The sequence below is a fragment of the Castor canadensis genome, chromosome 5 (genome assembly GCF_047511655.1).
Source record: "Castor canadensis chromosome 5, mCasCan1.hap1v2, whole genome shotgun sequence".
Lineage (NCBI taxonomy): Eukaryota > Metazoa > Chordata > Mammalia > Rodentia > Castoridae > Castor > Castor canadensis.
In genome coordinates this window covers 976,292-997,587 of record NC_133390.1, presented here as the reverse complement: position 1 = coordinate 997,587, position 21,296 = coordinate 976,292, and the positions used below count along the sequence as shown (strand labels likewise).

General features: G+C 54.9%; 1 protein-coding gene across 4 annotated transcripts; it reads right to left on the bottom strand.

Annotated features, from left to right (window-relative positions):
- Nucleotides 1–75: 75 nt before the first annotated feature.
- Slc19a1 (solute carrier family 19 member 1) lies at nucleotides 76–20,616 on the bottom strand. 4 transcript variants are annotated; one of them, XM_074072478.1, is made up of 6 exons: nucleotides 20,528–20,616; nucleotides 13,711–13,954; nucleotides 9,134–9,902; nucleotides 8,787–8,979; nucleotides 5,952–6,093; nucleotides 76–993 (listed from the first exon to the last, which is right to left on the bottom strand). In XM_074072478.1, exons 2-6 carry the CDS (start codon nucleotides 13,897–13,899, stop codon nucleotides 724–726), a joined length of 1,563 nt encoding a protein of 520 aa, XP_073928579.1. In that variant the 5' UTR covers nucleotides 13,900–13,954; nucleotides 20,528–20,616; the 3' UTR covers nucleotides 76–723. The 4 variants fall into 4 exon arrangements, with proteins under 4 accessions (XP_073928579.1, XP_020033886.1, XP_073928578.1 ...); XM_020178297.2 differs by lacking the exon at nucleotides 20,528–20,616 and adding an exon at nucleotides 20,029–20,132; XM_074072477.1 differs by lacking the exon at nucleotides 20,528–20,616 and adding an exon at nucleotides 20,029–20,132 and having other exon boundaries at nucleotides 8,787–8,955.
- Between the last annotated feature and the right edge of the window lie 680 nt (nucleotides 20,617–21,296).

The window sequence follows — 21,296 nt, the reverse complement described above, 5'->3', positions numbered from 1 at the left end:
ACATGCCACAGCCACTGCTCCATCTAATAGGGACAAGACGACTGCCACCAGAGACAGCCTCTCACACAGCAGAGGTCAAATAAATGCAGTTCTTCATTTTATGTCAGTTAAAAAAAATCATCGCCCAAACATGCAACCACCCAGGACGGCTTAGTGTCACAGTTTAGCCAGGGGCCCGGGGTGGATTCTCACTGCCCTGGAGGGCCCAGAGCAGCGGGCCCTGGCTTGTGTCTGGGCTACTCCACCAGTCCCCAGGTTCAGACAGGATTTGCCTCCAGCCTCCCAAGGGGCTGAGGACAGAGAGGCTTGGTGGACACAGGAGACCCCACCACTGGGCTCTTGGCAAGCAAAAGGCAACCCAGGCACACAGTGGCCTGGTGTCCAGGCCTCAGCCAGGCAGCTGCCCTGAGTGTCACCAGCAGGCTCCAGTCACTGCTGGATTGTGAAGCAGGCTGAGAAACAGGTGTTCAAAGGCTACCAGCAGGACAAACTAAGGCAGGTGGTCCCTGAGGTATATGGGTCCTGGCGACACACTGAGGGTCCTTGCAAAGCACCAGAAAGGTCCCGCAGGTTACTGTTCACAGTCCAAGCTCTGGGATTCACATGGTGCTGGTTGGGACATGTCACACCTGTGATATTGGGCTCAGGGGGGTGAGGATGGAGTGCCGACAGGAGGGGCTGCTTCCAAGTCAGGAATCTGTCCACTTGGCTAGGCCAGGATGGTCAGGCCTTGGCCTCGGATTTGGAGGCCCCCATGCTGTCCTCCGCGCTGTCACTTGGGGACAGTGGTGGGGCTGAGAGCTGCAGGTCACCCAGGCCCCCGTCCTGCCCACTCAGCACCTGCACAGTCTTCTCCTCTAAGGGGCTCTTCAGTTCCTGCACCAGGGGCAATGGCTGGTGACGGCCCCGCCGGCAGTGCTGCAGGCCATCCAGCATGGCCCCCGCAAAGTAGATCACAGACAGCACCACGAAGTACACAAAGTAGATGAGGAACTGCAACAGAGAGGCATGGGTGGACATTGGGCAGGAATCAGCTCAGGACTGCACTCCCCTCCTTCAGTTTCCCAGGTGGCCACGGAGTACTTCTCAGGGTCACAGACCAGGCCCAGGAGCAGGTCCCATGGCACCTACTGCCCTCCCTCCTTCCCGTACAACCTGGCCAGCCCAGTAAGGGGGCTCCAAGAGTCCCCAGAGAACCCTGGTGTTATGTCCTGCATGTGTGGGGCCACCATAGGTAAGTCCCAAGGCGCTGGCTTTGTGGGGCTGAGGGCTCCAGGACATCTGTGAGTGCCAGAACACCCCCGGGACAGAGCAGGTGGAAGACAGCACAGAGGGTGACTGGAGCTGGCTTCTCCCTGGGCCCTGCCCGCAGTCCAAGACCTCATAGCACCCAGGCCCCACTTCAGTGGCTGCAGAGATGACTGAAAGGAGCCAGGCCAGCCCCACCTCATCCCCAGGTCTAATGGGGAGGGACCAGACTTGCCAGAGGTCCAGGACGGGTCTGGAGGCCAGCGTGCTCTTGGCCCAAAGGGCTCTCACAGCCCTCCACCCCTTCCCTCCTGCCCCACACCCTTGCAGGGAGGCTCGCTGTGCAAGTAAAGCCAGAAGTATACCACTGAGCTCTTGTCCCCCACACATCCTTTTCCCATACGGTGATATGAGGGTCAGTCTGGCAAGACACACGCCCACCCCACTGCACATGCTGCAAACATGAGAAGTAAACACATGACAGAACTGAAAGGAGAAGCAGGCACATCTGCAGTCATCCTTGGGAGACTTCAAACAGCCCTCTCCATGACAACAGGGAAACCAGACAGAAGTCCTCAGGACAGGAGGACGGACTGACACATGTGGAACCTCCACCAATGGCAGAACAATATTCTTCCCAGGTGCTACAGTGCACAGGCCAAAACAGACACTATCTGGGATCAGAAAACAACCACAAACAAAGTTAAAAGGATTAAAATTATATAGTACCGCTTTTTTTAAATCACCATAGACTCAAAAAATAACAGAAAGACAACAGAAGAATCTCAAAACACTTGGAAACTAAATAGTACGCTTTGAAATAACCATGGGTCAAAGAGAAAGTCCCAAGGGAGATCAAAGCATACATGGAAAGGAAGAGAATGAAAATACAGTGTGTTAAACTTTGCGGGCTGCAACTAAGTATTACCAAGGGAAATTTACGGCAGGAAATGCATACACCAGAAAAGAGGAAAACTCTCAAATCGCTAATACAAGCTTTTATCTCAAGAACCTGGAAAAACCCTGTAATCCCAGCTACTTGGGAGGCTGAGATCAGGAGGATCCAGGTTCAAGGCCAGCCCAGGAAAACAGTTTGAGACACCTCATCTCCAAAATAACCAGAGCAAAAATGGACTGGAGGTGTGGCTCAAGCAGTGCAGTGCAGGCTTTGCCCAGTCCCACTAAAAAAAAAAAAAAACACAAAACCCTGAGGGGGGTAAACCTAAAGCAAGAAGAAAAAGGGAACAATTAAATTCTAATTAGTACAGTAAGGCAGAAAAAGTAAATAAAAGGTATCAGATCTGAAAGGAAGAAATGAAACATCTTTATTTGCAGATGACATGAAAAATCTCAACAAATCTTTAGAAAAAGGGCAAAACCAAAACCATCTAGAACTAACAAGTAAGCTAGTATGACACAGCATGACTGGTTGACACAAAATAAGCACACAAATACTGACTGAATTTCCACGCCAGCCACAGCACGTGTGCTGTTACAGACCCAACTCTGTTCCTTCCCCAATTCACACACTCAAGCCCTGACACCCAATGTCACTGTACTTGGAGACAGGGAGGGAGTCAAGGTTAAATGAGGTCACAAGGGCAGAGCCCTAACCCAGTGTGACTGTTGTCCTGATAAGAAGACAGACACAAGGAAACCCACATACAGAGATCAAAGGCCACCTGCAAGCCAAGGAGCGAGGCCTCGGGAGAAACCAACCCGATTCCAGCCTCCACAACTATAAGAAAATAAACTTCTATCGTTTAAGCCGCCCAATCTGTGGTGTTGTTATGGCAGCTGAGGCACATGAATGCAGACGTCGAAATCTTAAATATAGTTTCCTTTACAACTGCTCCCCAAAAATGAAACAGATACAAATCTAAGAAGACACGCACAGTACTTAACATGTGCACGCTGGCAGAAACCAAGATCTAAGTAAATTAGCTCATGGACTGAAAGACTTGACATGTCACTTTCCCCAAAACACACGCACTGCTTGATGCAATCCATAACATTACCCTAAACCGGGTAAGGGAAAACAAAGAAACCACAAGAGCAGAAACAATTTTGAAAAAAACCCTACCTGATTTCAAACTAATTGTAAGGCTCCACACCGAGCAAGTGGCTTTAGTGGAAATCCGGGCAGAGTGAAGCTCTGAGCGTCTGCCAAAGGTGCACTAGCAATTCCACGAGGAGGCAAGTCTCAACAAGCCACACTGGGCAACGGGACACAGGCAGGCCAGAGGTGAACGCTGAACCACACTAACTGACGGATCACAGACTTGCATGTCACGCTAGGAGCCTTCTGAAAATAAAGCAGGATCATCTCCTAGGGTCACTCCCTGGTGAGAACTTCTTAAGACTTGACACCAGAGCATGGTCCGTCCAGGAAAAACTAAATTATTAAGAATATGAGAAGGAAGGCTAGAGGGGAGGAAAATGTTTGCCACTGATACATACAGCCAACAAAGGATTAGTATCGAGAATAAATAATCCCAAACAGGCCTAACAGCTGAAGAAACATTTCACCAACCAGGATGTAATGAACAGCAAAAAGCCAGCAAGTGGTGAGATGTCCAGCATGCTCCATGAGGGAAATGCAAATTAAAGCCACCATGAAGTATCACCGCCCACCTGTGAGAACGGCTAAGACAGGAAACTGGCTGGCACACCTGCTGGTGGAGTGTGACATGGCCCTCGGGGTGAGAGTGGGCCGCCATGTTTCTGGGCCCTCGTTCCAGGGAAGTGAAAAACCTGCACTCACACAAAATCTGTGAAAGAATGTGGCTACTGTATTTTACATATCCGAAGAAACAACCACAGCACTTCCAAAGTGAACAGCTAAATGAGGCACAGTGACGGCTGGGGACACTGCTTGGCGGCAGGAGGGCACACGTGCACAAGTGCCCAACAGCCTTCCTGGGAGGACCATGCTGTGGAGTACAGACAGGTTGGGAAGGAAGGCGAAAGGCAGCACAGTGGGCATGGCTACAAAGGGCCCCAGGGTTCCCTGCAGGGATGGAATGTTCTGGGTCTGACTGAAAGCCGACACCCTGGTAGTTATGCCCTGCTACTGAACTGCGAGATGTGAGGAGAGAACTGGGCACAGGGAATGTAATCTCTACACCATTTTTAAACTGCATGTGAGTGTAGTTACCCAAAAACGAAGGTGAATTTAAAAACAAGCAAACCAAAGCTGGCTTTAGAGCAAAATGCTCCATCCTGACTCCGGGCAGTCTCTGGCTCTGACCCCTTGACCTAGACTCCTGTCCTCCTCCCTGCTCAGGATGAGTCAGGAGAGGGAGTGTGACAAGCCAGCATTCCTCTCCTTCTGCATCCCTCATAATTGTTTATGAGCAAAATGCTGGCTCCTGCAGTTACTTTTTAACCTGGAGATAAAGCAGAAAAACTCAATGTACTTTTTCAGTCTGGCTAATTAGCCAGGAAACCACAGGCCAAAATCCACCTCTGGACAGCCTCTCCGTGCTCATCCATGTTAGCAGCCACCACTGTCTGGGAGCAGGAAACAAGATGAGGCTCCAAAGACAAGAGAGGGCTTCTTTGCAGGGTGCAAGGGCCCCTCCCAGGCCATGTGGCCTGCTGCCCAACCCCACCCACCTGGTACTGCAGAGTTAACACAAGACTCTCATACAGCCAGGCAAGAGAGGTTCATCTACCCCTGCTCAGTGTGGATCCACCGTTCAACGGGCCAAGCGAAGCCTGACCATCCCAGTCCCGCCTGTGGGGAGCATGTGTCAGGGGTTCCCAACGGCTGGTGACCAGCCATGAAAGGCAAGTCTCCAGCATCCTCCTCTAAAAGGCAATTTTAGACCCCACTGGCAAGTTTCCCAGAAAGATGGTCGCTCCTGCATTTAGAACACCTATGCCACCCGTGCCTTCCTCCTGGCCAGCCAGACCTGCCAACTGGGGACCCGGAGAGTCAGCACTTCACCATGGTGCATGCCAGCCCACAGGCCTCCTGCTCAGGGCCTCCTGGGCTGGATGAAGGCAAAGGCTTCATCCAGGCGGCTGAGGGCACTGTCCAGCCTCAGGCTAGGGGCCGTCCATGTGCCTGCCACCTGGTCAATTCCCTGACTCAGAGCATGCCCTGACTAGAACGGGAGAAGTAAAACGTGCAAATGTTCCCCATCACAAAGCAGTCAGGGGTCTAGATGCACGAAACCCCTGCCTAGGGTGAGAAAAGGGAACAATGCCACAGCAAGCGGTCATTCTCCCTCCTCCCTGCAGAAAGCACACAAAGTGTCATCCAACCAAGGCTCAAGGCCACAAGAGTTGAGACGAAGGGCAGGGGGTGCTGTGACAACACAGACCCAGTGACACAGGCCAACATTGGGACATACAAGGGCAGGTGAGGATGAGAAGTAAGAACACCCAGGCCAATTACGGAGTCCTGGGGCACCTGTGAGGCTTGAACTCACAAGTCCAAATGAAGTCAGGGACAAACTGGGCAGTGAGCAGCACAGGCTGAAGCACAGAGGCCTGACCATCCTCACCATGACTAAGCACCCACTGGAGAGGCAAGCCCCTTCTGGGCTTTCTTACTTCGTGCACATCCAACAGCAGTCAATCTGAGATCTGAGTCTCCTGAAGGAGGACCCACACCGAGTGGACCCCAACAGGCCCTGCCAGGACCCAATGATGGCTTTCTTCCCCTAAGAGTTAAGTCTGAAACAGAGGCTCACCTGCAAGCGGACTGGGAGGCCCAGGCCCCGCTTGTCAGAGACCACGAGTGTGATGGAGGTCTTGAGAATGGTGGCGAAGAATGTGTTGACCCCGAAGACCAGGGCGCACAGCTCTTTGGACAGGGACGACGCGATCTGAAAACTGGGCAGGGAGAGCAGGCTCACTGGGGAGGACAGGAAGCAAGAGCCAGAGCCAAGGAAAACCCCGACTGCCATACCTGCACCCCAAACCCACCCAGCAGCCAAGAGGTGAAGGACCACACAGATGCACCCAGGGCATGGCCCTGCCATGGTGTGCACAGCTCCATCCCAGTCCCCTCTCCTGCCACACACCCACCAGACAGCACCAACAGCACTGCTGACCAAACACAGGAGCAGCGCCCAGGACCCAACACACAGCTGCCTGGGTACTGTATCCGCCACACAGTTCTTGGACCGGTGCCAAGAAGCACAGATGCAAGAGAAGATGCCCAGAGAGTGTCCTGCAAAATGCCCAGAAACTCATCATCCTGGGAACCTGGGGGCGTGCACAGAAGTGAAGGATGAAGAGCTTATCACAGGGAAGGAAAAGGCACTCGGGAAAGCACCAGCCACCCTCCTCAGTAAGCAAGAGCCCAGCCCTGCCTAGCAGAAGCATTCCTCCAGGCGCTGGTCCTCCGCAAAGAAAAGGACAGATTAGATAAACACAGGCCTGTGCTTCAGGCCTGTGCTGCTCACTGCCACTGGACAAGCTGGGTGCCTTGTGCCTATAATCCCAGCAACCCAGGAGGCAGAGTTTAGGAGGACTGTGGTTTGAGGCCAGCCCAAGCAAAAAAAGACCCTGTTTGAAAAATAACTAAAGCAAAGAGGGCTTGGGGCATGGCTCACGTGGTAGAGTACCTGCCTAATAAGCACAAAGGCTCTGAGTTCAAACCTCAGTACACCAAAAATAAATAATAATGGATGAAATGCTTTGAAGTTCACTCAAATTAAACAAGACTACTCAAGAACCCTTTAAGAGAATAACCAATGCCACAGGAGGTGACTGCAACATACAAGAGATGATGGCCTCTGTGCCAGACTCAAGGGCAGGCAAGGCAAAAGAGAAGGAATGTCCTAGCAGAAAGGGTCACAAGGTACAAGTGACCACCAGCAGCATAGCTGGTATCAGTCTCAAGCAATTAGGAAAAGACTTGCGGGTCAGGGGCTCAGGGCTGGGGGCCACTATTCCACAGGTACACACCTGCTGGCTGAACCCTTTTCAAAGCAGCTTCCCTTGAGCTGGCCTTCCCGTGTAGGAGCCATCTGAGGCCCACCATGGAATTTGGAAAGGAAGATGTAGTCAAAGGGCACTCATCCATGTTGTCTCTACGTGACATCCCCTGGGGATTGGTCAATGCCAAGAGGGACTGGGCCTGCCCTTGGTGACATGGCAACAGGGACACAATGAGGCCAGCTGTGACTGCACAGCACCAGGACCTGGGAGTGGATGGTCCTCCTCCACACCTGGAGGCATCATCTTCTTCCAGGGACATCTGACTCTTAAAATGAGCGAGGGCACTGAGGTACTAGCCTTCTGGCTGAAGTGAGGGGAGGCCACACCGGCAGGAGTCCCTAGAGCCCTTCCAAAATATCTGCAAGTCAGGAAAGGTGAGCCCACTCCAGAACTACTTTGAACAGCTTCTAGAGGCTGGGGTCAGGTGTGATGGCCAATGTGCAAGGCGGGAGTCTTGAAGGAAGACTGGATCTTGGGGCCTTCAGGGGCCAGCGTGGAGAGGGTGACCACAGCACAGGGAGCAACCCCACAGCCCAGGAGTGTAGCCAGAAGAAGAGAGAGAGGACATTGGGTTTGAACTAGTGCTTTCTACCCCGGGAGGGAGGGGCCTACCATGCAGAGGACAATGGAGCGCAGGTGGTGGGCAGCCAAGCAAGAGGCATGGAGGGGGCTTCAGGGGTGTGCTCAGCTCGACAGGAAGGGAAAGATGGGCTGACAGCACACGCCCAGAGGATGGGGTGGAAGGCCCAAGTCCGGCAGCCGTAGGGAATGAGAAGAAACCAAAGCCTTCCTGCAATGAGTGGGAAGTGGGGAGGCCAGGCAGGTGCCTGTGTGTGATGTGAGCACTCGGTATATGTGCACACACGTGGTGTGCAAGTGTGGTGTCCATGTGGTGTGTGTGCACGTGTGATATGCAGCAGCGTGCAACGTGAACGTGTGTGGAGTGTGGAGTGTGCTGCACGGTGTGGTATAAACACATTATAAATGTGCTTGTGCGGTATATGAGTGTGTGCATGTGGTGGGGGGGGGGAGTACGAGCCAAGTACGCCCTCACACACAGACATGCTCCCTGCTCTGGCCGGGTGGGGGTCTTCACGAGCAGAAGGGCACCCTGGTGGAATTTGGAGGTCAATCTGGTATGAATGCCCAGGCTACTTCAGAGAGGAGCCAAAGGGTCTTGAAAGAGCAAGCAAGAGAACAAGCAAGCAGGGAAGGAGCAAGAAGGCAGGCCAAGGACAGCAGCAGGGCCGACCCTTAGGAGAGTGGTGAGGGATGAGGAGCGCCTGGGAAGGTGAGGAGGACCTGGTCAGTTCTAGGTGGCCCGTGAGGCCAGAGCAGTGTAGGGGGTTCCAGGATGGACCTGAAAGTCTAGGACAGAGAACCGGGCAGGGAAGTCATCCACTGTACCTGCACAACCTTAACGTGGGACCAGACGGAAGCCCAGGCAGCCGGAGCCCTGGACCAGACCAAGGGCGTCCACCCAGGTCCACTTCCCACAAACCTGTCCAGTTCTGCATGTTCACATGCCTTGGGCTCCCTCCTGAACCTTCTGGAAGCCCCACCCATGCTGGCCCACTCACGTGGCGATGGGCACGAGGAACTGGTAGGCACCCCGGAAGAGCACAAAGGCCATGTAGCAGAGCCAGATTTCATCAGTGCTGTACAGGAGGTAGACCAGCCCGGCCTGCACTGCCGTGACTCCTGCAATGACCAGCTTCGACCACAGGGCCCAGCGGATCTTCATAAAGCCTGCAGAGAAGGATGTGATGGCGCCTGAGGAAGAAGGTGTCAGTCTGTCAGTAACCTCTGCACTGGGACCAGGCAGGAGGCAGGGCTGGGGGGGCAGAGGTCAGGCTGGGGTGCGAGGGGTGAGGGTTCGGGCTTGCTGTAGGGGCAGGGAAGGGGCAGCTGGCAGCCCCAAGCATACTCAGCAGTGTGGAGGCGGCGTCGGCTGCTCCGTTGTAGACCCGTGAGCTGTCGGAGGTGTGACGCACCACGTTCCACAAAATATGCACGTAGTACACAATCAGGTAGTAGCCGGCCGAGTTGAAAACCCACCAGAGGGACCAGAGGCGTAGCTGCGGCCGCCGCGCACTATCCCTCAGCTCACGCAGCATGCGCACCAAGAAGGAGTCCCTGCAGGTGCCCAGCATGCGTCCCAGCTTCCCAGGCTCCGGATGGTCGGGATCCGGGTGCATCTGGTCCAGCTCGCTGGGCGAGGCCTCACGCACCGTCGCGTCGCTGCGGTTGAAGAAGAGGCTGCGCTTGGGGCGCTTCAGGAAGAGAGCGAGGCCCAGGCTGAAGATGAGGAAGGCCAGGGAGATGTAGTTGAGAGTGGTGAAGGACACCCGGCCCACAGTGACCAGCAGCTGGCCCAGCACGGAGCTGGTGAAGACCCCCAGCAGCACGGCAGCTCGTGAGTAGCTGGCCATGCGCTGATAGCGGGAGGGGTGCACCAGGGAGAAGATGTAGGAGGAGTACGCAATGCGGGCGGCCATGGTGATGCTGTAGAAGACCTCCATGAGCTGCATGTGCACCACCGAGGTGCCCAGCAGCAGCAGCAGCCACACACACACAAAGCTTAGGCCCTGCAGCACCAGCACAGGCTTGTAGCGCAGGTAGTCAGTCAGCAGGAACATCGGCACCAGCACCACCAAGTACGAGTAGGACAGCACTGGCGTGATCTCGTTGGTCACCTGTGGACAGGCAGGTGCCCACTGTTAGTGATGAGTGAGCGCCCAAGAGTGACCCAGAGCCCGCCCTGTTGCAGTCACCTCTACTGTGCTATGCGCCAAGCACCTTTTACTGCCTTGCAGCCACTGTGGTATTCATGTAACCGCCCCCCCCCCCACCCCACCCCGCCCCGGGACAACCTTGTCCATGTCCTCAGCCTACTCGGCATGCAGGGGAGCCTGGAAACCCAGAGTAAATCAGCCCAAGTAACTATGGACTTCAGGCACAGTCAGGTGAGGAAGTATTTGCAAATACCACAGGAAAAAACTTTTTTTGGTGGTGGTGGTACTGGGATTTGAACTCAGGGCATCACACTTGCTAGGCAGGTGCTCTATCACTTGAGCCACTCCACCAGCCCAAAAACCATTATTAATTACATGTTAATCTAGACTATCTTATTTTTACTAGGCTCAAAATTTGGTTTAATTCCATCTTAAATCTAACAGTGTAGAAAACAGTGTGGTGGCTAGTAGGCATCCCAACAGAAGGCACTTCAGTCCTCAAAGGAAAGGGACAAACAAAAATGTGCAAGGGGAAGCTTACACAGGGTGGGCACACAGGAGGAGAACGACAGATAAGGAGGGAAGAGGGAGAGTAAGGCAGGAAGTCAGCAGATACCATAGACACTCACCCTGTCCCCAGAGAGAAGTTTTTAGGGCAAGTCTCTATCCCAGGGAACATAAAGTAGCTGAGAGCTCCTATAGCTAGCCTGTACTGGCCGCTGGGAATTAAGTGGGCATGAAGGGCAGGGAAAGAGAAGACAAGGCCATCAACCCACCCATCCCCACCTCCACAGGCAGAACTAAAGACTGTCAGTGGGAACGGAACTCCACAGCCTTCAAGGTCTCCCATTGGTGAACATTCTGGGCCTGGCTCTGGCTCTTGTTGCCTGTGTCCTCTGTGCATAAACATCTTTCCATGGAAACACAGAGCCAGGCACAGAGTGGGGGTTCTACCTCCTGCAAGGCAGAGGTCATCTGGGTAAGCCTGGAGGGAATTGCCTTAAGCCACCTGGGCACACTCTGCAGAAGGCTCCATGCCAAGAGAAGCCCAGATCTCTGTCCTGGCCTCTCTCTGCAGAATGGCCATGAGAGCCACTCTACACTTGTAGATGAGGCCTGGGTGGGTCTCAGCAGGTGGCCTTGACCAGGCATCTCTGGCTAGACCCTCCTAGGGTCCCACAGGCTGTGTGTGGCTCAGGTCCCACTGACTCTGGGCACTGACTCCCACTTGGCCTGGCCACAAGCAACTCCACAGCCATACCCATGAGCCACCCCAGGGAACAAGGATCCCAAGAGGCCAGCAGACACCAGGATTAACCCTACATCACTGATGGAAAACTGAGGCCCCAGGATAGAGCCCAGGTCAGTATGTGGGGGCTGTGCCAAGCCATCCTGCCTCCTCCAGGCCTGAGCCTTCCTGGGCCAGGCTGTAAGCTGCCACTGGCAGCTGGTGAACAGAACCCCAGACTCAGGCTTGTTGGGTCAGAGGATCAACATATGCAACCCCTTGGGGCTCCAACAGAGGCTGTGGGTAGACCCCACCCCAAATGCTGTCTGACCAGGTAGCTCCTCAGGACCCTGTACTGCACAGAATCCAAGGCTGACCCCAAAGGCCAGTATTCTAAGCATTGAACATCCTTCCAGTGCCACCCTGCTCACGTCAGGACATTCCAACCATTCTCAGTGCAGATCAGGCCCCAGGAGGCTGAATAACTGACATAGTCTTGGCCTGAGCCTCAGCAGGGGCCCCAGCTACAGGGATCTGTAGCTGTTTATGGTACAACCTTCTGGGGACATCAAAAAGATCCTGTGTTGTCAAGACTTCTTCTCGCCTCAGGCCCAGTCCTGAGACAGTCAGGACAGGTGCCTGCTGACGTGAGAAGGGCAGGCCAGAGTGTGTCAGTACAGTGAAAGGTTGTGCTGCACACGACACCACCAGCCTCCACGGTCAGGGCACAAGTCTGAGAGGCCCAGTGGAAGGGAAGGCTCCGGCCACACTCCCTAGAAAAGGCAGCCTCAGATGCTTATCTGATTAGACCCTCTTCCCCGTTTACTCTTCTAACCAGGAGCTGGGCCGCAGGTCGAGGCCTTTCCTGTCACCTTGGGTCTCATTCTAAGCTCCCGCTATAGCTCCCTACCAGGTGCAAGGTCGTGTGGAGCCAAAAAACACCACAATCCTGCAGCCCCTCCTCTGCAGCTACTCTCTACTTCCCTCAGGACTGGCAGCTACATGGAAGGGAGACTCTCACTGGACTGTGACCTGGGTCCCACTTGGAAGGCGCTGGGGGAGGGTATCCACAAAGGTCAGGCAGCCATGGCTCTCACACAGAACACCATTCTACTGAACCTAGCACTGTCCAGCACTCCCCCCAGCCTCAGGTGGCTCCAGACTGAATGGGCAGTGCCTGGTCACCCCACAGTAAGCAATGGAGAACTACTCTGTGGCTCAGTCTGTAAGAAGACTTAAGTAAGTCCAGCTTATGCAGACAAACTCCAGGAACCTGGGCAGGAAGGCCTCTTCTAAAAGATGTGTTGTAAGACACCATTTATACAAACTTCCTGGACACAGGCCCAGCAAGGACCTGGCTTCTGGGGCCTTCCCTACAGCAAGAGAGGCTAAGGCTAGGGGACTCAACCTAGGGGCTGGAGAGCAGAGCCTGTGACCATTGTCCCCTGATAACATCCAAGACCTGGTGGAATGGCTTAACCTCTGCAATTTTTTTTTTTTCTTCCTTAGAGATACTGGGGTTTGAACTTAGGGCCTCCTGCTTGCTAAGCAGGTGTGCCACCACTTGAGCCTCCAGCTCTCTTTGCTAGTTATTTTTTCAGGCAGGGTCTCACGTTTTGCCTGGGGCCAGCCTCAGACCATGGTCCTCTTACCCATGAACCACCAACCCAGCTTATTAACTGAGATGTCATCTCACTAACTTTTTGCCTGGACCTGCCTCAAACCACAATCCTACCAAACTCGGCCTCCCAAGTAGCTGGGATTACAGGTGTGAGCAACCGTGGCTAGCTGCAATTTACTTTTTAATCAGTTAATGTGTAACATGAAAAGTCAGGAAGGCATAATTTATAACATTTTTGTGACAATTTTCTCACTTTATTTTAATGGAAGCTTCACGTGCTTGTTGTTCCTATAGATAACAATGGTGGACAGTGGTCATCAGCCAAGAGCACAGAAGTTGTCCAGCCTATCAGTGAGGGAGGGAGGGGAGAAGGACACCCTCCACCTTCCTTTGCCCTGTTTTATGTAGCATGAAGTGCAAGTAAAAGGAAGAAACCACCCCAGAGACTGCTTCACCTATGGCCTTGGCATAAGGTTATCAGTAAGGTTTCAGTAAGACCCTCTGTCCCCATGGCTGAGCAAAAGGAAAATTCCAATAACCTGTTCATACAAACAGCTGCTAAATCCCTTCTGGAGGCAGGTGCCCAGCAGGGGTGGAGGTGGCTGGCTAGACATGGGCTTTCTCACCAGGACAGCAAACAATCTTCCTGGCACAAGTGGGAGGCCAGCAACCCCTTGTCTACACTCTCCCTTCAAAATCCCAAAGCAGACACCAGCTCCCTGTCTGCAGAGTCCGATGGCACTTCTTCCCTGATCTGGTAAAGAAGTCAAAGCCGGCCCTCCGTCTGACAGTGCTCAGCAGAGGGTGTGGGGTGCAGGGCTCAGCCCAGGCCCCTGTGGACCTCTGTAACCTCACACAGCCACTCACTTCAGCCCCACAATGCTGCTCCCCTGCCCACCCAAGCAGCCCCATCAACATGCCTGCTCCTGCGTGAAGTTCTTACTGTACCCCAGGAGATAGGGCGTGATGAAGCTCTCCCCGGGCCGCATCTGCGCCATGAAGCCATAGAAGCATAGGAAGAACACCAGGCACCGCCATGACTGGAGCTCACGACCAGGTCCAGGATCCTCAGATACCTGCTTCTCCACTGCCTGGCCAGAGGGCACCATGCTAGCCAGGCTCTCAGGTGACCCTCCAAAGGATGGAAGGTGACAGACACTCCACCTGAAAGGAAGAGCTGAGAGTCAGACCAACTTGATAAAGACCCACAGGCAGCCTCTTCCTCCCTGAAGGGAATAGCCTCTTCCTGGCTATTCGGTAGGATCACACATCAGCTTGGAGGTGGCTATAAGCCTCAGACCTGGGTCTTCAACCTGGACCACCAACCTGAGAATCACCTGGAGTCCCTGGAGCCCAGACCCCCAGACCAGGTTGTCACCACTTTCAGGGGTCTCCAAGACAGACAGAAGCTTCCAGCCACATAGGGCTAAGTTAAATGTTAATTAAAGCCAGATTGACTAACTAGATGAAATTCAGATTTGGGGCACACCAGATTCATTTCAAGGACTTGCAGATTGTAGCCAAGGCTGGGCACTCCTTCCTGTGGGTCTTGGGAACAGCTGGCTCTGGCTAGTGTCCACAGTGGTCAGTGTACCAGGCACTTCCCTTATAAGCTACTGCCCTGGTGGCACATGAGGTGATCAGAGAGTGCACAAGAGGAACAGGCTTTGCTGGAATGCCAAGAGTACCCCTAGGCAAGCCACAGGCTAAGAACTTCTGGGGTGGACCCTTCACATAAGCAGGGGACTCAGCTCTGGAAGACACTGCAGCAAGTGGGGGGGACAATGGGTGACAGATACCCTCCAGGGTTCAAGGGCAACCACGAGTGAAGCAAGGCCTGGGAATGGTCACAGGTCAGAGTACAGGCCCAAACCTGAGCTCAGGGACCCCAGTGTCTAGGAGGCTCCCTAGAGAGAAGCAGCCAGAAGCCTGAGCTAGGAAGTATATCTGACAATTCAGACAGAGCACCCCAGGCCTCCCTCCCAAATAATCAGAGTCCAACTGCAGGTGGGCCTGTCCTGCCTGCTGTCCCCCAAGGCTGTCCTCGTACTTTGGGTGCTCAGCTGGGGTGCATGTGAGAACTCTGTCCTGTTCCGTGTCTTCATCTCCCTGATTCTGTCCAGGACAGCTGTTCCATCCATTTGGAACATACCTCATGCACTGTTAGCTGTCTTGAAACAGAGAGGCCAGGAGCTGAATGCACTTATCACAATTACAAGGCATATGCAGCTTATTTTAGTTTCCATATCTCTACAGGCCACGTGCTACCGGCTTTCCAAGTAAGGCTGTGAGCCAAAACACAAGCTACCATTAAGAAGTGAGCCAGGCAAAGACCTGCTAAGCCACCCCTGGGACAACCAGACCTGGCCCGCTACTCCCCGGCGGTGGGCCAGAGGCTGGGCCTGGTGTAGAGGCCATCCATTCTGGGACGTGCTGGGAGCAGAGGGCAGCGTGAACAGCCACAGGGAGACAGGTAGGACTGAACATGTTGAGGCTGCCCATTCTGCTCCAGCTCAGGTGGGTGGGCAACTGGGCTCCCCACCACAGCTGATTCAGGGAGATATCTGCACAGGGCCCGGTCTTGGCGAGGGTCCTCCCCGCCCACGGAGCAAGGGGCTAGGGAAGTTCTCTGGATGTGAGACAAGCTCTGGGAGCTCAGATTTCAGGTTTATGGACTCTAGGCTAACACCTCAAGCTGGCGAAGTGTCCCCTAACCCTCCCCACTCCCACATGAAAACACGGTGGCCTGCAGAAGCCTACAGACTCCCCCTGGACTTGCGTGGACAAAGCATGCAGCTGTCAGGACTGTCCAGGCCTCCATCCATCCTCCAGTCTCAACGTGTCTAGTTGACAAGGGAGAAAGCAGGATAACAACAGGACCCCTAAAGAAGCAGAGGCTGGTGGGCTTGTTTGTGGGGGCTGTAAGGAGGGAGGGCTAGCACTCAAACAGCTATCAGAACTCTGGAGTGTTTCAGAGTGGGTGGTAAGTAGGAAGATGCTGGGACAATGTGAGGCAGCAGTGACCCCGGAAGTTACAAGGCCTGGGAGAGGACCCACATTCTCACAGACAGAACTGAAACAAGCAGCCAGGCAGGGGGTCTAAGTAGCCCCGCCCCAAACTACCCAAGACAGGCATTCAGCCATGCTACTGCAGCTGGACAAACTCTGAGGCTTGTTTTGCTTGGCCTTGCTTTTCCAAACCTCCCCAGGAGCTGTGGAAATAGTTGAGAAAGGCTGAGAGCTAGGGAGGCACAGCCCTCGACAGCAACCCATGCTAGAGAGGCCAGGGCCACAGGCAGAGCTGATCACACCAGAGCAGGGCCCCCAATTCTGGGATTTCCAGGTTAAACAGGGGTCCATAACAACTGCACCTGACAACTAAATCAGCCCACCTAAGTGGGCAGTCAAGAGCTTGACCAGGTCCAGGGTACTGAGCTTAGGAATCCCTGGAACTTGTCCCTGTTTAAAAGGTGCCATTCCCAGCAGCAACAGAAGATTCTTCACTTGGTGTCGCTCAGAATCCAGAAATTCTTGGATGCCAGTAAAAGGCACACTCAGTTTCACTTCCACGTCTCAGAGTCCTGAGGCTTCTGAAACCCTGGAGCTGTGCATCTCCACCTGCAGGGAGAGCTCGCTAGGGACTTCCCTCAAGTCTGTCTGAACTCTAGGGTACAGTGCAAAACTCTGTCCTTCAATATGTCCCACAGGTAGGCCACTCCTAGAGTGTGACTATGGCATGAATATCCAGGGTCACCAGAACTGGCAAAGCCACCCCACCCTGACTACTGCACTAAGAGCCCAGGAAGTGGACATTCAGCTTATCCACTATGATGCAGAAGTGGAGACTCACTTTCCTGAAGTCAACATGCAAGACCCCAGCCCAGCAGACAGCCCCGTACAAGTGGCCTAGAGAGAACTGGGCTGGCTGAAGGACCTGTTTAAAAGCACCCCAAAGCTGCCTCCTGAGACAACTTCCTGCAAGCTCTGCCCATCCATCCAGCCCACACTCAGAGCTGCTCAAGGTTACTGCTTTAGCCCCCTCCCTGCCATTTGGGGACACTGTCACATCACAGTAGGAGCTCTGAAATCCTGCTGAGGAGGCTCAGGAGGGTGGCCTGAGGCGCCCCAGGCCACCTGTTCTTGGACCACAATTGCTGAGGGGCCAGGCATGTCCCCATAGGGTGGGCCCTGTGACATGTATCTCTCCCTCCTCCAGGACCATGCTCCAAGTCTACAGTCTGTTAGCTGGCACATCTCCCCTACCTGGCATGTGCCTTCCATCTGGCCCAGCTAAACACCTGCTCGGCAGAGAAGCCCGGCTGCCTGGGGACCAGCTTCCTGGCACGGGTCCTATAGGAGTGCCAGGCATATGCCCTCAGGAACTCAGGCTCCAGCCCTGCCCCCTGCCCCTGGCTCCTCTCTGATGTGAGCCAGGAGCTGCTGCCCATCTCTAAACAAAGGTGGTTTGTCTGTCCTAAAAGGACATTTACTTCTACCACTGGCCCAGTGACCCTCACGCCAGGCAGAAACATCCAGGACAACCACAGGAAATGATGAAGACGCAAGAAGCTGCCAGACCCCAGGGCCCTCTAGACAGCCACTTTCATCCTGCTAAAGTGTTGTAAAGCCTTCCTTCCCATCAGTGCAAGGCCACTCCCACTTCCTGGGTGGGGGAACACCCTGGCCACCCTCCCTGTGCCTCAATTTCACTGCAGGGGCACCAAATGAACTGTGAGAGAGCCCAAAAACTTCTAGAACAGGTCTGGGGTTGCCAACTCCAGCACCTATTGGGCCAGAGGACAGTGTCACTGAGAGGGGAGCTGGGGCAGGCCATACGCCAGGGGAAGAACACAGCACTGTCCAGGGACACTGGTTGCCACAGAGGATGAGGCCAAAAGTCCAGAGTCTTATTTTAAATATAATTAATACTGGCCCTGGTGGAAAAAAAACATTAAGCACCACGGGTCCAAACTCGTGTCTACACGCACAGTCTGTGCCACCTAGGGCAGGGCACATCAGGTTGTTTCCAGGCAGCCCCTCCCTAGCCCTGACTCCTCCTGGATCAGCAAGGATCTCAACTATAAGGGTGGGGTTCCAACAGTACAGTTTTCCTTGCTAGTCTATTCTGTTCCACCTGAGACAACCACATCACTCCCGTCACCCAATCCAGCCAAGATTCAAAGCCCCCTTCCCCACTTTACAACAGAGTCCCAGAGTGCATTTCCTAACATGGAGCAGCTGTCTAACAGCCCCACTCCAAAAGGAAAGATGGGGTGTCCCCATCAGGTGCTCACAGCCACAGAAACAATAAAGCTCACAGCAGGGCTGGGCCTGGACTCAACATGCACTGATCCCAGTCCAGCCCATACAACATCCAGCCTCTTCCAAGCAAATGAAAGGAGTCCCTGTCAGCCAGGAGGCGATGGGAAGTTCTGCACTATCCTTTTTGGTTATTCCTGAGGGGAATGTAAAGTATCTACTGTTTCCCATTCTCTTCCCCCAGCACCCTAGGATCAAAACAAAAGCAAACAGCATCTTCATTTTGTTTTAAGCTAGGAAGGTTCCTCACATTTTTAGAACACCTGCCATTAAAAATAGAAAGGGAAAAGCACCCTCCCCTACTGGAGTGGTGACTGAATCTGTTGCTTCTGCGCATAATGAAGCCCTGCGGTTGTCTCTGCTGCAGGTCCAAACACCCAGAAACACCCAGTTTCTCAGCTCACGGTAACACCTGAAGTTCAAGGCCTCTCTGAATGAAAGCAGTGGGCAGCACACAAAGGCAGCTGCATCTGGTTACAAGGCCTTGGCTGCCCTGGCAGCGCCACCAGACCAGAGACAGCTGCCTTCTGCTAAGTCCATCTGGGCTGCAGAGGGCTCCCCTTGTCTCCAGGGCAGAGAGGTGCTTCAAAAAAAATTTTTTTTTGCAGTACTGGAAATTGATAACAGGGCTTTAAGCATGCTAGCCAAGCAATCTACCGCTTGAGCCATGCGCCCGACTGTTGTTTGTATTTTTGTTTTGTTTTGCGTTGTTATTTTGAGATCGAGGCTCACTAACTACTTCGAACTCACAATACTCCTGCCTCAGCCTCCCAGGAGCTGGGACTACAGATAGTATGCACCACCACCACCACACTAAGCTTAGGAGGCCACTTCTTTACAGGGTGGTCTGGCAGGCACTCCAAAGACTTTTATCTCATGTTAACTGTGGGAAGCTGCAAAAAAGCTTCCTGTAGCATTCTGGACCTCAGGCCAGGTTAGGTTTTAACCTGTATCCTGAGGCCAGGCTGGATAGGGCTGGGCACATTCACACAGTGAGGAATCCTGTGCAGACAGTGGTACGTGCCTGGGCCCCAGTCAGACGCCCTGGAAGCTTTCAAGTGGGGACATACAAGGCCCCTGGGAAGTGCTTTGTTGTTGAAGAGATGCTGGGAGACCACTGAGGAAAAGACCGGCAGGCAGCCATACAGGCTGGAAACACCCCACGTTTTCTGAGGAAACCGTGCCAAGAGCAGCTCCAAGGGAAAGTTGTTTCGGTGAGCTGCCTGGCACCTACTCCAGCGCAAAACAATAGGGTTGAAGGGTGCCCCAGTCCAAGCGTGGGAGGGGCTTCCGCAAGCGCCGCAGCACGTGCTCGAAGATGGCCCGGCCAGCTGCACGTGGTTCCTCTGGCTAGTTAAGGCACTCGGCAGGGCACAGACTCCTCGACGCCACCCCGAGCGGGACGAGGGGGCGGAGGTGGTGCTCACGGCACCCACCAGCCAGCCCGGGTGGTAAGTTCCACTTGCAGCGGTTCCGCCACCATGTGACCTGGGCGCCCCGCCACCATGCGGCTAGCGCCCGAGCCGCTTCGTGCAGCGCATGAGACCCTGCTCTACACTCACCCAGGGACCACTGAGTCTCCGCAGACCCCTGCCCACTCCCCTCATTCATCCTATGGCGTCCCATGAAGCCCTCAGACCTGAGCTAGTGTCCCCCACTCACACCACGGCTCCCGCCTGCGTTCCCCACTCACTCCACGGCCCTTCGGGAACCCCAAAGACCACGACCAGTGCTCTACACTCACCCCAGAGATCCCGACACTCCGCAGAACCCAGTCTGCGACCCCTACTCATCCCACGGTGCCCCAAGACCCAGGACAGCACCCCCACGCTCACCCCACGGCCCACCCGGCCACCACCCCCACCCCCATCCCCATCGACCCAGCCGCGCTTCCCGCTCAGCGTCCCACCGGCGGGTACCTGGCTCGGCGGGAGGCCGCGCTCGGAGTCCCGCGCAAATTACTACAGCGCCCACAATGCTGTGCGATGGGCGCATGCGCAGCTGGCGGAGGGCGTGGCCATTCCATATGGCCACGCCCCGGGGGAGGGGCCCGTAGCCTCGGAGCGAGGAGGTCTCCATAGGAGAGGGGCGTGCGCCTGGCCACGTCCTGTAGAATTCGCGCACGCGTTCTCCAGATGTCGCGACCATGTCACGCGGCCCTTATCGGTGTGTCCACCAGCCCGCGCCCTCTGTCCTCCGTCCCCCCATGCCCACCCCGATCTGTCCCCTCTGCTGCCCGCCCTCTTCCATGCGACTCCTGCCCCCTGCCACCCACCTATGATCCCCTCGGTCCCCGGCCCCGCTTCCGTGCGTACCTGTGCTCGCTACCCCGCCCCTCTGCACGCAACTCCCTCCCCTCCACCCCCGACTGCAGCCCCCGGACTGCCCTGCCACGAGCCTTCTACCGGAGCTCCCTACCCGGCCTGGCGCTGGCCCGGAAGACTGCCTCACTGGACCTGCCTTGGACTGACCCGAGCGCAGCGGTGACCACCGAGCCTGGGACTGAGGCCCCTCCCCGCCCCCCGCTATGACCCCAAGCTGTGGGGCCGAGGCCCCTCCCCGGGCCCGCCCCTGACCCCTGTGAACCTGAGTTGCTGGTTGCCAGACGACAGGTCTGGGAACTCTGTTTTTAGCCTCCAGAAAAAAACGTGCACTCCCCGCCTGCATGAAAGCCCAGGGTTGCGTGGGCTCGAGTGGCGCTGCCAACAGCAGCCTCCCCACCCTACCCCCGCATTTGGTTATCCGCGTCTGTGGGCTCCAGTGGAACCGGTGGTTTGCACGTGCCTGTGCCCCCAGCAAGATCCCTGGCCCCTAGGCACCCTTGCGTCCCCCAGAAATTACCCCACTCCCTGCTTCTGCCAGACTGTTCTCCCACCAGCCAGGTTCTGTTAACAGAGACAGGAAGCTGGGGTGACAGGGGCAATGAGCACCATCCCTGACCTTCCTGGTGGGGATGGCCAGCAGGTTGAAGGATCTAAAAGAAACTGGGGAGTGGAATTCGCTAGCAACCCAGCCATTCTTCCAGAAAGGTGCTGGGCTTGGTTGTAGGCCCATTCCTGGGCAGGGTAGGGGTCACTTTGCCCTGGCTGCCATTCAAGGAGTCCCAGAGCCTCACTCATCAAGAGGGAAGCAGAACAGGTGGCCAGGAGGGCAGATGGGCACTAAGAGGAAGCAATGACCAAGAAAT